At 36.4% G+C, this 15,277-nt stretch overlaps 2 protein-coding genes across 5 annotated transcripts in view; one reads left to right on the forward strand and one right to left on the reverse strand.

The window, feature by feature from the left end:
• The window catches only part of LOC133520115 (uncharacterized), a 38,257-nt gene extending 37,921 nt beyond the window's left edge, over positions 1–336 (reverse strand). For both annotated transcript variants that reach the window (XM_061854444.1, XM_061854453.1), the window contains exon 1: positions 176–336. In XM_061854444.1, coding sequence (XP_061710428.1) covers positions 176–182 — 7 coding nt within the window. In that variant the 5' untranslated portion in view covers positions 183–336. The remainder of the gene's footprint in view (positions 1–175) is intronic.
• A 4,680-nt stretch (positions 337–5,016) lies between these two features.
• LOC133519929 (extracellular sulfatase SULF-1 homolog) overlaps positions 5,017–15,277 on the forward strand; it is a 104,581-nt gene continuing 94,320 nt past the window's right edge. The window contains exon 1 of one of the 3 annotated variants that reach the window (XM_061854143.1): positions 5,017–5,531. The gene's annotated coding sequence lies outside the window, so the exon portion shown is untranslated. The remainder of the gene's footprint in view (positions 5,532–15,277) is intronic. The other 2 variants (XM_061854151.1, XM_061854158.1) reach the window with 2 other exon arrangements.

Here is a 15,277-nt window from a genome sequence, read left to right on the forward strand (position 1 = left end):
AATTACCGAAATATTCCATGTGGGACTTTCGAAGTCTAATGTTTCATCGGAAACATTCAATACTTTGCCCACAACAAAACCACAATATAACCTAGAATTTAGCCTGGACTGGCTGTTGTTGTAAACAGGACACGAGCTATTTACCCTTTATTTCTTAATTATTAATCTAACGCACCTGCCATACTCAGTTTATCGTAAACATGTATTTGTTAACGGATAATTAGAAACGTAAGCAATAAACAATAGGAAAAACGAAAACTGATCCAAAATATTTCATAGAATATATAAATCGAATGTAAACATCGTTATTATTTACTACAACAAAATTCATTGACTTTTGATTTTGACATAAACTTTTTTTTAATGACATATGTCCTTTATTGGTGTGCCAGAATTTATTGGTACATTTGTGTTTAATCCAAATGCCTGATTCTCAGACTGTAGCTCACTGTAGCTAAAAGCAGACTTGACCAAATTGAATTTACCAAATAACATCGTTTATCTGCGTTTTACTGACACCTCTATACACTTAAACAGTCAGTGCAATTTAAAGGGAGGTCAATGGAATTAATGGTCAGTGAATGAAAATACGACATTATAAAATAGAACATTAACATGGAATTTTAACATGGCTGAAAGAACTAATAATTTGACTAATATCCTCCAGACCATAAATATTGAAGAAAAACTTTTTCTAACACTTATGTTACTTAAGATACTTTGTACCTTGTACCTTTGTACTTTATGATGATAATGTCAGAATTGTCAGACTGTCAGTGTCAATAAGCGAAGCGTTTGACATTATGGAGTGTGGAATTAAGAGGAGTGGCATCTCTTATGGTAGAACTGTTGCAAAAGTGTCCAGCTGTCAGCTATAAATAATAGTTCCAAATCTCTCCAGAGTAGCGCTAGAGTAGCTAAGAACCTAGGCGTTATTGACGGAGTGAAGTGCGCTGTCTATGATTTGATTTTTTGTTCAAGTACTCTAGGTATTGTAGCGCCACCTATTTAAAGTTTTTTGATGACACTTTTTGGTACATGGAGATTTCGTTCCTTATCTCTACCTTCCGTAGTCTCTGTGTTAAATGGAGTATTCAAAGAGTAAGTACATAGCACAATCGGATTAAAACCAACCTCGAAATTTCTAGAACAGTCATGAAATTTGGTATGAATATAAATTAAAATCCCCCTTTTTATGCCCACACCATATGACATTTGGGGACCTCGAGGAATCGCAGCCATCTTGGAAAATGTGTACCATCCAGGAGAAATTCGCGTTTTACTCTAAATCTACATTCTTTATGAAAATGGCTGCGATTCCTCGAGGTCCCCAAATGTCAAATGGTGTCGGAAAAAGTTCAACGACAGGTACAGTCATGGTATTAATAATCGACACGGACAAAGTGACAAAAATATGTATACACGCCCTTACTGCCCATAAATTAAAGTTGTTCTTACATATTTTGAGAAGTTTTTCCGTGTCGATATTTAATACATACTGTACAAATAGATATTATTTTCTTACAAGAAATACGTATGATTATATTCCCTGATTCTCTGCTTAAGGATAATTATTAAATATATATTAGAGTTCATTGTTATTGGTCTTATGCAAAACGAAGTCATTGCATCGAGAGATGTGAAAAGTCTATGAATAGAGGATATCCTTTAATAGGATTTAAGAGTGGCGAGCGGTTTGCGGGTGCTTTGAGTTTATTTTAAGCCTCGCGATGCTGAGTGCTTTGCCGTGTCGTGACGCCGCCTCCCCGGCTGCGCCGCCGCACCGCTACGCTGGCCTAGCCACCTCCTGCCTCCTTCGGCAGATATGGTTGTTCCTATAACTCAGAGGTCAGCAAACTTTTGAGGAGATGAAACAAACCACAGTAGATATCACCAGTTTAAGGCATGTCAAACAGCAATGTCAAATAGTCTTTTCAATGGTTTAAGTGATCAGAAAAAAAAATTGTTGCTTGACAATTATGCGGCTCGCGAGGCGTGGTTTGCCGATCCCTGCTATAGCTCACTGAGCACTTGCTATAGGCGAACTAAGTGACTCCTGGGTCTGCAACAGCCAAAAACTTCATTTACGTGAGTCAAATGACTCAATGCGCAGTAGAGCGATAGGATTGTGTGGGGGCGAGGTACCCTGGGGATAATCCAGGATCCTTTCACATCACACATATATTTGCACACTGGAATACTCCTACAGTACAGTTTGCGCTCCAGCGAGATCAGTTGACCGGTCACAACAATAACCTGATCTGTGTAATCATATGTTGAGGGAATCGAACTAATGGGAGTTTTGTCGCTGGTTAACTATACTTAGCCTAGCCGAGAAGACTCCAGCAAGAAACAGCTTGGCTGACGACTGTCGGAGTGACTCTATTCGGTTCGCGGTGGGACCGAGCCGATAAGGGACTGACTGCGCTCAATAAATGATGCGACATGCAAAGGCCCGAGCACAAATTGCATGTTGACATCGTTATTTTTTTAATTATTTAAAAGTAAATCAAAAATTTGATTCAATAGCGGACTTTCAAACGTAACGTACCTAAGTGCTGGAATGGTATTTTTTTCACATTTTCTACTGAAACATAATAAAAAAATATTTTGGAATGGTCAATTTGAGCTCTTTCAAATGATACCCCACTTGACCTAGTCACTTTTCTTTGAAATTTTGCCCCCTCTTCATATTGGGTATTTCCCATAGGTATTAAAAATAAATTTAAAAATTATACTTTCAATGTGTCTAGGTTAGCGTTGTTTATAACAATTATAACCGTTCCAAATTTCAAGTCGATAGCTTAAGTGGTTCTCGAGATATTTAGCGATGTGACAGGCAGACATACCGACAGACGGACGGACAGAATCGCACCATAAGGGTTCCTTTTGTACCTTTTTGTAACGGAACCTTAAAAAGGATTCATTCAAATGCAAGCAATCTACTTTGTGTTACATTTAGATTCACTTTTGTATAATAAATTAAGCTTGGGTACTATTTAGAAATGTTGAGTTAACGCTAGTATAAGCTCAAAATTTCGATATTTTGAGGTACCTTGACTTTAAACTATGTAACTATCACACAGGGAGTCTTTTTACTGCTGCCAACCTCCATCTAGACCATGCCACGTTATGCAGCATCATAACTGCCAGTACGAGTACCTAGCCGTCGTCTCGGGTGCATGCCGATGCCGCCTCCACAGCGTTAGTTAGCCCAACGCCGCTGTGGCAGCTTAGTCCAACCCCTTTTGTAGTTGCCTCTTACTAGGTATACTATATACGTACCTACCCAAAATTATACCTTATTTATTACTTTACGCAATTATACACCAATCTAACATATGGTACAATATTTAGCACCTACTGGAGGAAAATATGAAAAATGGATAGAAATTGTTTTTTTTTTGTAGGTATTTATTATAAGTAGATGAAGACCGGATGAAGTCTAACCATCCAATCGGCAAATTTTATCTATAGCAAAGGTCAAACTTAAAAATGGTATCAAAATCTTAATTTAGTACAAATTCCTCCTCAAAAACAATTTTTTCCCTATTTATTATGGAAACTCTAAAAGACATAACATTATTTATTACACAATAATAATGATTTAATTTCAAAAGAAATAATTACTAACTTATAGGTACAGAATGTTTATTTAGTGAAAAAAAAAATTAGCTGTTTCATATATTATTTTGGCTATCCGACCTTGACATTTTCTATGGGGAAGTTTCGTGATTTCGGGGTTGGTCCCATATTAAAAGTTGCTCAGTATGACCTATATATTAACCCCGTAAATTATTGCAGGTGACTAAATAAACAACCTGTATACAGGTGAGTCCTAAGTCATAAACTGAAGTATGTGTTTCTTACTGTTTAACTTTAGTTTAAATTAAACGTGGACGTGACGTGGATATTAGTGGACTTACTTTATCAGCAGGACGGAGCTCCAGCTCATTTTCAATGGCCACCGCGTAGTCCAGACTTTGGACTTTTACCTATGGGGTGTAATCAATAGAAGGGTTTATGAGCAGGTATCCGACACAGTGCCAGAGCTTCGTCTTAAAATCATAGCCGCTTTTGACGAAATAAAGGCCGACGAATTCGTACTAAGGAGAGTCAAAGACAACAACAGGAGACGGGAACACTGCACAATGCACAGTTGTGTTGTGTTATTTAGATTTAGACATTAGAAGGCGACCATTTGAACATTAGTTAAAGTACGTGTGAAATTATTTTAAAATAAACTAATATTAAGAACCAATAAGCGTGTTTGCATTAAATGTACAATGCAGGTTTCTGAAATATACATGGTGATCTTGTTTTATAAATAGGATCTGCCTGGATCGTTCCTTATCGTTCTGGCTTTAAACTATTTCATTTAATCGTACCATGTACAATGTTTTCATCTACCTTCAAATGGGTAAATATACCGTCTCGTTTTAGGATCTTTACCAGGGCGAAGTAATAGCAAATGTTACAAAACTACATTACTGTTTATTGATCAAATCATCCCGATATATTCCTATAAGGTGGAAGAAAATATCAGGGAAACATAAAGGGATCTCTTAACGGTAGCGAGTCTGTAGACACTGTCTACTAGACAGTGTAGGTACACGTTTGTTTAGCTTCACAATAGTAGCCATAGTGTAGTGGGGACCTAAGTCAACAGACAACCGACGTATAGTTTCTTGACTTTGGAATCGCAAATATTGATCTTAAATATTTTTAATGGAGATAAAACGAGAAAACAACAGCTAATTGAATTGACTATTCGGATGCGATGGTCTAGTGATAACAGGTCGACAGCTAAAATACAATACTGTTTGGTCGTCTTATTATCATTGGAGTGCTACCCATACAGGTAGTCGCTACAATATAGGACTTAACGAATTATTTATCTCAGCGCCTAGTTAATTCTCAATATTTATGAAAGTTAATAATTGACTATGATACTGAACCCTAAACCGTGGTTTGTACTGTTAGTTTGGATCGGTCAGGTCAGCCGAGAATCCGTGGCATGCTTGAGGAGGCGCTCTCCTCTATTATTTAAGGATGTCGCGATGCGCAATGTAAAAGAGGTTGCCGCGTACCTGTCTGAGGTATAAATAAGGTGCTGTTTGGTTTGGTTCATATTTCTCCGAAATGTGAGGCTCTTTATTTTTTCAAGACGGGCGTGAGACCGGTTGCGCGAGCGGGACGGGTGCCGGTGGAAAGCTCGCGAGGATCGCGGCGACAGCGGGCATCCAGATACAGCACAGTCCTCCGTCGGCGCGGGCACAGACCGACGTATCGCTCCGACGCACGCATCCGCCAGGCACCTCCGTAAGTCAAAAACTTTACGTGCCACGGTCATTTTGTTTGTGTTGCCCGGTTGCCCGTGTTCGAGGACTAACATATTTAACTACAGCGTCTATTTTAGGCTGTCTTCCCATATACTTACTTTTCAAGTGCCGGCAGGATTGTGACGATTTAACAACTTGTGTGAAAACCATCTCCGTCGAGTTTCAAGTCTGTTGCATCTTTAAATAACGGTGAGTGTTCCTTGTGACCGTGTACCTACTACAAAAATAAGTAAAGACAAGCACTTACTTCTCTTCAGTGTTTAATTTTGATAGCGTTTAATTAAGAGTTTATTAGTATGTACCTTCTAGTCTAGTAAATACGTAGAACGATGGAATGTAATAAATGAAATTGCGGTAGACTAGGTTTGCTTAATAATAAGACCAGTCAAATGGAGACAGCCGGCAATGCCGGCATATTGAAATGCCTATAACTTTCTTGAAACATCAGTATTTTTATTACGTTATAGACGTTACATATAATTATAGCACAATTGTTGGTTATGAGTAGTATGTTAAAACTCGATACGGAAGTGATGCGAAACTTACGGAAGTGACACTCCTTTATTAGGTATACGTTAATAGAAACCTAGTTAAATCTAATTTTTGTTTAACAACCTGACTAACATAGCTTGGTACGGGTTTGGCGCAGACTTCAAATACGATATCGGTAATGTGGGTAGGTGCCAACCAATTATTTCCCGAAAGGTTATTTTTATTACCTATTCCTATATTTTTCAATAGACGTTCTCGAAAAGGGCGTCATTCCACAAAGATGCACAAGTACAGGTAAGGTCGGGTGGTACCTAAATAGGTAAATTCTATTTGAACCTATCAAATTGCTTGTTACATATTGGAATTATTATATTATTTCCACTAAGAATCGAGAGCTCTCTCTCGATCCCATTACGAGGTAAAGTGTCCCCAAAATTTCAGTGTCACAGGAGGTTGTATGAAAACGTAATCAATCGGGCCATTTTTCCCGGTATGTATGGAAAGAGCTCGTGACTCTGTGTATTAAAATTTCCAAATTTCTAACCCAAAAGGAGGTACAATTTTAAATAGAAACGCCTGTCTCCCAAAGGATTATTTGTTTGTCCCACCCAAAAACGCAATTGTTTACCGGTTACTTATGGGGAAAACTGTTACAAATAAGTAAAACGTGCTTAGTTAATGTTAGAAGTCAACTTCTATTTAGGAACTAACTATATATTTTTATGTAAAGTGTTATGAAAAGTGTGGTTATTTTACAGAGATGTTACAAATTTGTAAGTAGGTATATTCTAACAAAAATATTAATGAATGTAGGTATTTTAGGTACTTAGTTAAAGGAAAAGTTGAAGAAGTAACGACTCAAAACTAGTCAAAAATCGATGAAAACCGCGGGGCGCCCCTTAAAACAAGCTCATGCTGCCCTAATAAATGATAATTGTTTCATTTACACTTTTTGTAATCGTTGTTAAGCGGGGACTTGTTTTTTTTAATATATTGAATTGTTACATGATTTAACAAAGGCAAATGTCTAAAAAAATCACACGGAATCTAGATTAATATTTGCAAGTGCAGACTCTAAGCAAAACCTTACTAAAAGCCTGACCAGGAGCCATTGTCATGAGGGTGCTATTTTTCTCATTTATATCATTTATATGGCAACAGTTCAGCATAGTCTGAATAATGTGGATTGGCAACTTGTTATTTTGACTTAAGTACATACTTTTATTCACCGTAAATCAAAATCAGAATCCAAATATTTGGTGTCCACATTTTTTAAATCGCCGGTACTTGTTTTTTTTCGTAGAAAATTCATGTATTTTCTTACGTATCACACATAGGTCAAAATAGTCTAAGTGTATCTTCTTTTTTATTTTTGGATTGCTTTTCTTTGGCAGCCTAAAATCTTAGGAGGAACGACCTTCTCTCGTAATCCGCGTAATCGATGCCCCTGATTTCTCTAGAAATTTTATTAATGACTAGAATTACTGCAGATAGTTACCTATATTTAATTTAGTCGTAACATGCCATATGGTGTGGCCACTATTCGCCACACCATCAGCTCAGCTCAGCTCTATAGCTTATTATTTCGTCTATCATGTTACTACATCCAAGATTGGCTCACAAAAAGACCACCATGATGTTAGTTGGTAGTTATATTCCGTAACCTTACATAGGTTCTGGTATACATAGTCAATAAATATGATTGATCGTATCCAAACCCTAGTAAATATTTTTCAAACTCATTTTTGTTACTGTATTTCCTAGCTTGTATAACATGTCGTCGTTCTATGGTACCCCATTGGTCCAGACCCAGAGGGCCTTCGTGAGACGTTGCCATCCGCTCCTGTTCTGTGCCTCGCGCTCCGCGTCCCTCCAAGTCAGTCCGGCTGCCCGCAATTGTATTACACAATACTACAATAACCAAGTCGTAATAACCAGACTATAATGACATTTTGATTTGTTTACCTGTCAGCTCTGATGTTCATTTTAGAAATGTTTCGTAGCGAAATAGTATAATTTCCCGAAAGGTTCTATTCCAGCAGTTTATTATTTACATCATTTACAATGTTTCAATTTTGATTATGTATAGTTTTGGGCATTTTTATCATTTATTATTTAATATTCAACACTTAAGTAATTATTGCCAGTGTAAGAAATGAGTTCTAATGAAATTCCGCAACATGGCGCATGATCATATATTCCTGGTCAGGCTTTAGGTGAAGTTGGCTTGATAGAATAAAAAAACCGGCCAAGAGCATGTCGGGCCGTACTCAGAGTAGGGTTCCGTAGTTACTTTTCCGTCACAATAAGCTAAAATGGAGGTTAAACTATAGTAGATTGTTAACCAAGGGATGAACTGTGGATGTACGTTTTTTTACTATGAAGGGTAAACTTTTTGTAATAACTCTTAAACAGCTAAACAGATCATGTCCGCTATAGTTTTGGTATAATGTCTTTCTTAAGCTCTATACTTCCACGATTTTTTTCATATTTTTTGGACCTATGGTTCAAAAGTTAGAGGGGAAGGTGTCCCCCCATTATTTTTTCGGAGCGATTATCTCCGAACATATGCATTTTATAAAAAAAATGATTGTTGAAGACCCCTATTAGTTATTCACATTGTAATGCTGAAGCAAAAAAAAATTCACCCCCACTTTACGTAAATTTTGTCGGCTTTATTGATGTATATATCCATGCCAAATTTCAGCTTTCTAGCACTAACGACCACTGAGCAATGCCTCGGACAGACAGACAGACAGACGGAAATGGCGAAACTATAAGAGTTCCTAGTTGACTACGGAACCCTAAAAAGTGTGTGTGTCCGCTCTGGCCTCTGACGTACGACTGGAGTTTACTCTTGCCGAACAATTACAAAATACATTTTGAAATTAAAAAGTAATTTTTGATATTTAATAAATAGTTTCCATGCAGCCGTTTGATTTTACTCCTCATAAATTTTTATACCTATATGAAAATTAAATAAAAATAAACTCCAATAAACTCCAAAAAATATGAAAACATATCTAATTTTCATTTAAAATCAATTGTATTCAGGGTGGGTCACTCGTGTATGGAGAATAAATAGTATTAGTTATCCTTCGGTAATATTTATAAAAAGTAAGTTAGTTATTTCAAATTATTTTGTATGGTCTGCGTTGCGGAGTATGTTTATATATTGTCTCTTTTTCCAAACTTTAGCTAAAAAGATATACCATTATTGTCTCGAAATAGCATGGTTAAGGTTTAGACGTAATAAATTGAATGAAAAGGTACTCTAAATATTTTTTTTTTCAATTTCCATACAGTATACGAAAACTTAAACTCAAATCCGGAGGCAGTAAAATCATTACACCTTATAAAACAAACTCCCCGCTGTATCTGTCTGTGTGTATGTATGTTGGCGATAAACTCAAAAACTACTGAGCGGATTTCTATACGGTTTTTACCATTCAATAGAGTGATCCTTGAGGAAGGTTTAGGTGTACAATTTATCAAGGTTTTGTGTAACCCGTGCCAAGCCGGGGCGGGTCGCTAGTTAAAGTTAAAAATACATGCAGTAATTCATTACTACATGAATAATAATATATACATATAATTCTTTAACTATTATTCCTAATAAAATAAAAAAGTAAAAATGACACACTCTATGTATATCGTTACCCTGCATATCACGGCAATAGTATAATTTTAGTATAAAGAGCTAGTGGTATAGCCGAGGGATTAGACTTATACTTTCAGAGTTATTGAGGTAAAATTGGAAAACCCGCGCGATCGCCAAATCCTCTCGTTGCAAGTTTCGCATGGCGCGCTATATCTTTTGTTCCTTTCTAATTTCCTGGCTATATCTTATACCTTTAAACGAGCAATTCTTGTATATATATATATATTTCTGTGATCTCGAAAACGGCTCTAACGATTTCGCTGAAATTTGGTATATGGGGGTTTTTGGGGGTATACAATCGATCTAGATTAGTCTTATGTTTGGGAAAACGCGTGTTTTCGTGTTTTCATGCGTTTCTCTTTCGACGCAGAATATGGTCGCTAATTTCGTGTTGCCGGCCACTGTCCGTCTGGCCCAGCGCGTTAAGACGCGGACGGCTAGAAACGAGTGTTACGGGTTCGAATCTCGCCCGGTGACTAACTTTTTTTTTTTTTATATATGTTCAAGTTTATATATTTTTTTTAAATTTTTATTGTTTTAGACAAGTTTAATTTAGTAAAAAAATGTAATTAAGATTATCACCTATACACCACCATATTACAATAAATAGTTATAACCGAGCAACGCTCGGTCGCCCATGTCCCCCTTAAACGCGTTGTCGTAATTAAACGGGTCATAACTCATATCAGCTAGCGTTGGACAATCGTCCGGGAATAAAATTGGCCACAAGTTACCCATCCCATGTCCCATGCCCATGGTGAACGGCCCGCGGCCCGACAAAGCCCACAATGGCCCGATTGAATGACAATAGCCCTGTGCCACGGTCCACCGCCGCGCCGCTCTGCGCCTCACTCCATAAATATATCATAAGTATGTAAGGTACCTAGTGTAGATTACGGCTATTATCAAGAAACGAAACAGTTTAAATAATCGTTGCACAAATCAAAATACAGTAAAACACCGCGGTTTGAGCAAAACGTTCTAAACATAGGTATACAAACGTTAATTCTAAGCAGATAACTTTTTAGGCGTTGGAATTGTAGACTTTGTGGACCAACTATCGTATAACGATTGTTGTAAAAAAATCCTATCTAATCAGTGGCGGCATATGGTCATTTAAGTCATTTTAATATGACAATGAATACCAAATTAAATAAACTTATTATAAGAATTCAAATGTATCTAGTTACCAGCAAAACTTTTTTACCTACTTAAACCAAAAAAACCGACAACGTGGAAACTTGTCTGAAATCATCACAAATTAGACATCAGATTTTTTTCCAAAACTTTTTATATGGTATGATATGATAAAAGATAATACTATTAATATAAACTAATATGATACTGTCCACTATACCTACAATTTATTGCCAATAGCAAAGGCATTATTTTCCCATTATCAAGCAAACGCTATTAAGAGATTGTTGATAGTAATTTTTACTTACTAATTATTTACATTTTAGGTATTAAATATAAATCTAATCTACTTGCCAAACATTAGATCCAATTAAGTCTCCACTAGTAACGTGCTGTCGTTGAGTTGAGAATACTCCCGGGAACATCTCGACTCGACCTCTATCAACATCAACGGAACATTTCAGTTTGGCTGCGGGCTCGCTAACCATGCTAAAGCAGCTTATGTTGTATAACAGCGGTAGCGGTGAAGGAAGCAAATTTATTTTAAAGATAGAACGCTACACTGATGATTCAGCTTACATATTAGACACGTTATTAGGAATTGCATTAAAATAGTACATTACGATACAAGTGCGAAAAATAGGAAATTCGAAACGAGTGGCGATAAATTAAAACACGACCGAAGGGAGTGTTTTAAATCGACACGAGTTGCGAATTACCTATTCGCACATGTATCGTACAACGTTTTACAGTACATATGGCCCTTTAAATGTTCGACACAGTAACGTAATATGCTACTTCTCGCACTAGTGCTATAAAGTAGCCCCATATGTACTGTAAAAACCGTTTTAAGTTTCATAACTTGAAGTAATGGGACGTAAATAATACAAATTACTTACCTACATCAAAACACTGCGAGCGTAGTGTATTGGGTCCGTATTTCATATGTATGTATCAGCTTTTTTGCCTCCTATATTACAAAATAATATATTTTTATTTTATTTGAACAAAATGATTTCACCTACATGCCGTGATATATACCTATAAAATTAAATAACTTTTAGGTGCACATTAATCATGTGAACTGTTTTATAACAAAGAAAGTTATTGCTATAATAGAACATTTCGATGCTAGTGCGGAAGTATGTCATTACTTCACGAGTATCAAGATATCGTATAGACTCGGGACGAGTGAAGAATGACATTTCCGCACGTGTATCGACCGACGTTCTTTAATACAGTTGCGAAAAAATAAGAAAAACAACAGGTACTTTTTTATGTATGTTCTATAAGACAGAAACAATTGTAAATATAAAATATTAGACTATTCTTACCTAAGTATCGTAATAAAAAATAAACGTGTTATAATGATGAAGAGGTAAGTAATAATATATGAAATTAGCTTATATTTATTATTTTTACATGAACAGTAGGTTTTTATGTTGATTACGACTTTTAAAGGAAACTAACATTAACACTCATCAATAAGTAGTCATGAATTGGAACAAGTGGAAAAGTAAAAAGCACTTGTTCGCGAAATCCAACTTTCCGCACGCTAAACAGCTACGTAAAGTAGCATTTTTTGAGCAACTGTATTAAAGAACATTTTTCCTGCTCGCTACATGATTCCAATGTAGCAAGTAGGACCTAGGTAAATAACTATTTTGCTAAATATTGTTCAGCATTATCGAATAAATGTATGCCTGCCACGTTTTTATTTTTCATACATAAATAGCTTACGGCCTCCACGCATTCTTGAAAGTGGCATTGTGGAACGAAGGTACTCGTAAAGTGTGCGCCATAATATTGTGACTTGTTACCTACAGACAAGAAACTGCCGAGGCGTGCTTTTGGTTTATTTACATCGCCGGCACAAAGGGCTACAAATAGTAAATACCTAGCAAGCCCGTGGATGCATTGCGCGGTGCGAATCGACTTCATGCTTTACGATGGCTGCCAATTCCATCCAGCGACGAAAAATGCTGTTAGTTCTCTAACCTGACGTATTAGTTTCGTAATTATAATTTAGGGCGCCTGCCACTGACTTTAATGAGTTACGTACAGCTTTTGGTTTGATGGTTTGGTTAATATTGTGTCCCATTATTATCCCCTGTGCGTATTGAACATCAGCGCGGATACTCTATGTATCTATTAAAATTACAATCAGAATATTAGGGATATTTCAAGAATTTGGTGTGGCCTTCCTTGTTTATATCAGACTCATCTCAAACACCCCCTTCTTCTTTCATCTTTACACCAACATTAGTTTTAGGTAATAAAAGTAAACAAAGCAATTTTGTTATTGTGGTGGAGAAGATTTTTCATTACTTATTTATAATTTGAGGGTCAATTGGGGATTTTTCTATTAAAATTGTAGTTATTATACCTTTCGCGTCGCATGATTGTCCCTATGTCAGTTCCTTTAACTTAAACACGGGCGCAAAAAAAGAGTTGTTACTAGTTTGACACCAATGTTTGTCTGTCTCGATCCAGTCCAAAATGATGTTAGGCATTTTTCGCATAAAATGGATACATACGACGCGACGAATGCCATTGGTTAGTTTAAAGTAAAAAAAACTTCAGAATGGATATTTAAAGTTTGTAACTTAGAAATACCCCGGCGCGACTTAAACTTTGGTTTGGTTTCTAACGACTAATCAAAGTTTTTTTTTTTACTTTCTAAGGCTTATTTTTTATTATTAGTATACTGCGTAGGGGGTTTTTTATATGTTTAATTCAAGAGTTATTATATGAAGTAACTGTCACGTAAAATACTTGTAGGTTTTTTTAAGTTTGGTACATTAATTTATTTAAAAATGATATATCTAAATGTATGCCCGACCACAAGCGACTTGATGGAACGTTCATAGGGACCATCATTTGACGCGAAAGGAATAGAGGTAGAAGTAAACTGTACATGTAAAGCAAATGTAAAGGCCCCACGTCTTAAATTGCTGTAGGTGTACATTACGGGACGAGTGAATTGGACGCCTTCCAGGCGAGTGGCGCGCTTGTTGGCAACTGACGGACAGATCTGAAGCCGGTGGCTCTTGACGTTTCTTTAGGAAACTTACTGTTGACAGTGTTGACGGTCTTTGACGCCTGGCCGTTGACAGCATTAATCCATTAACAGTTTCCGATTATATCTGGTGGATGGTAGATGCGATATTTTTTTCACGCATACGGAAATATAGTGCCGCTGTAAAGGTCGAGTTAAACCAAATTAAGCATCGTGTTTTGTATAAACAAAATATGTCCATATTGCCAAAAAAGAGTTTTTTCTTGTAGAGTCAAAAGGGGTAGAGCATATTTTGTATGTAAAAATAAACGTAATGCCAAATCTCGGAAATTTCGCTACCATATTATACGGTCACGTCTGAAAATATCGATACGGACAAAGTGCTAAAAACATGTATACACTACCCTAATATATGGGCCATAAGGTCTTGTATACATATTTTGGCACTTTTGGTTTTCAGACGTGACTGTACATCAATACACCCAACAAATTTAAATAGGTACCTATTTAATATGTATCCCACCCCTGACATAGCTGAAGTCAACAAGGTTCACCCTTAATGGGATTAAGCGCCACGTTTCTTGGCCATCATCTTAAAACTTTTAGCCCGTCACTCCTGCATACTCGTTTCTTGCAATAACTTGAGTCTGTCTTGTCTGATCAGATTAGTAGTTTTCCAATACTTCGAACAGCCGTTCTGAGATTATATCTTAGCTATAGTTTGATAGTCAAATGTGTCCTTAGATACTTTCTACATATATTAGAGTGCGTCCAAACTAACTTCAGGTACTTACTACATATATATATGTGCGTCTACGCTAACTTCAGGCACTTACTAGTTTCTACATATTGTATTAGAGTGCGTTCAAGCTAACTTTAGGTACTTACTACATATATTAGAGTGCGTCTAAGCTAACTTCAGGTACTTACTACATATATAATAATATAATAGTGCGTCGAAGCTAACTTCAAGTACTTACTAGTTACCACAAATTATATCAGAGTGCGTCCAAGCTAACTTTAACTTATTAGAGTGCGTTCAAGCTAACTTTAGGTACTTACTACATATATTAGAGTGCGTCTAAGCTAACTTCAGGTACTTACTACATATATAATAGTGCGTCTAAGCTAACTTCAGGTACTTACTAGTTTCTACATATATTTGAGTGCGTCCAAGCTAACTTAAGGTACTCACTGCATATATTAGAGTGCGTCTAAGTTAATTTTGCACCCACTCGAACGAAAAAACCGGCCAAGTGCGAGTCGGACTTGCTCGTGAAGGGTTCCATACCATTTATGACGTATTAAAAAAATTACTTACTAGATCTCGTTCAAACCAATTTTCGGTGGAAGTTTGCATGGTAATGTATATCATATATTTTTTTTACATTTTTAATTCTGTTATTTTAGAAGTTACGGGGGGGGGGGGGGGCACACATTTTTCCACTTTGGAAGTGTCTCTCGCGCAAACTATTCAGTTTAGAAAAAAATTATATTAAAAACCTAAATATCATTTTTGAAGATCTATCCATAAATACCCCACACGTATGGGTACGATGAAAAATTTTTTTTTAAATTTTATGACGTATTAAAAAAAAACTACATACTTGATCTCGTTCAAACCAA

The sequence above is a fragment of the Cydia pomonella genome, chromosome 1 (genome assembly GCF_033807575.1).
Source record: "Cydia pomonella isolate Wapato2018A chromosome 1, ilCydPomo1, whole genome shotgun sequence".
Taxonomy (NCBI): Eukaryota; Metazoa; Arthropoda; class Insecta; order Lepidoptera; family Tortricidae; genus Cydia; species Cydia pomonella.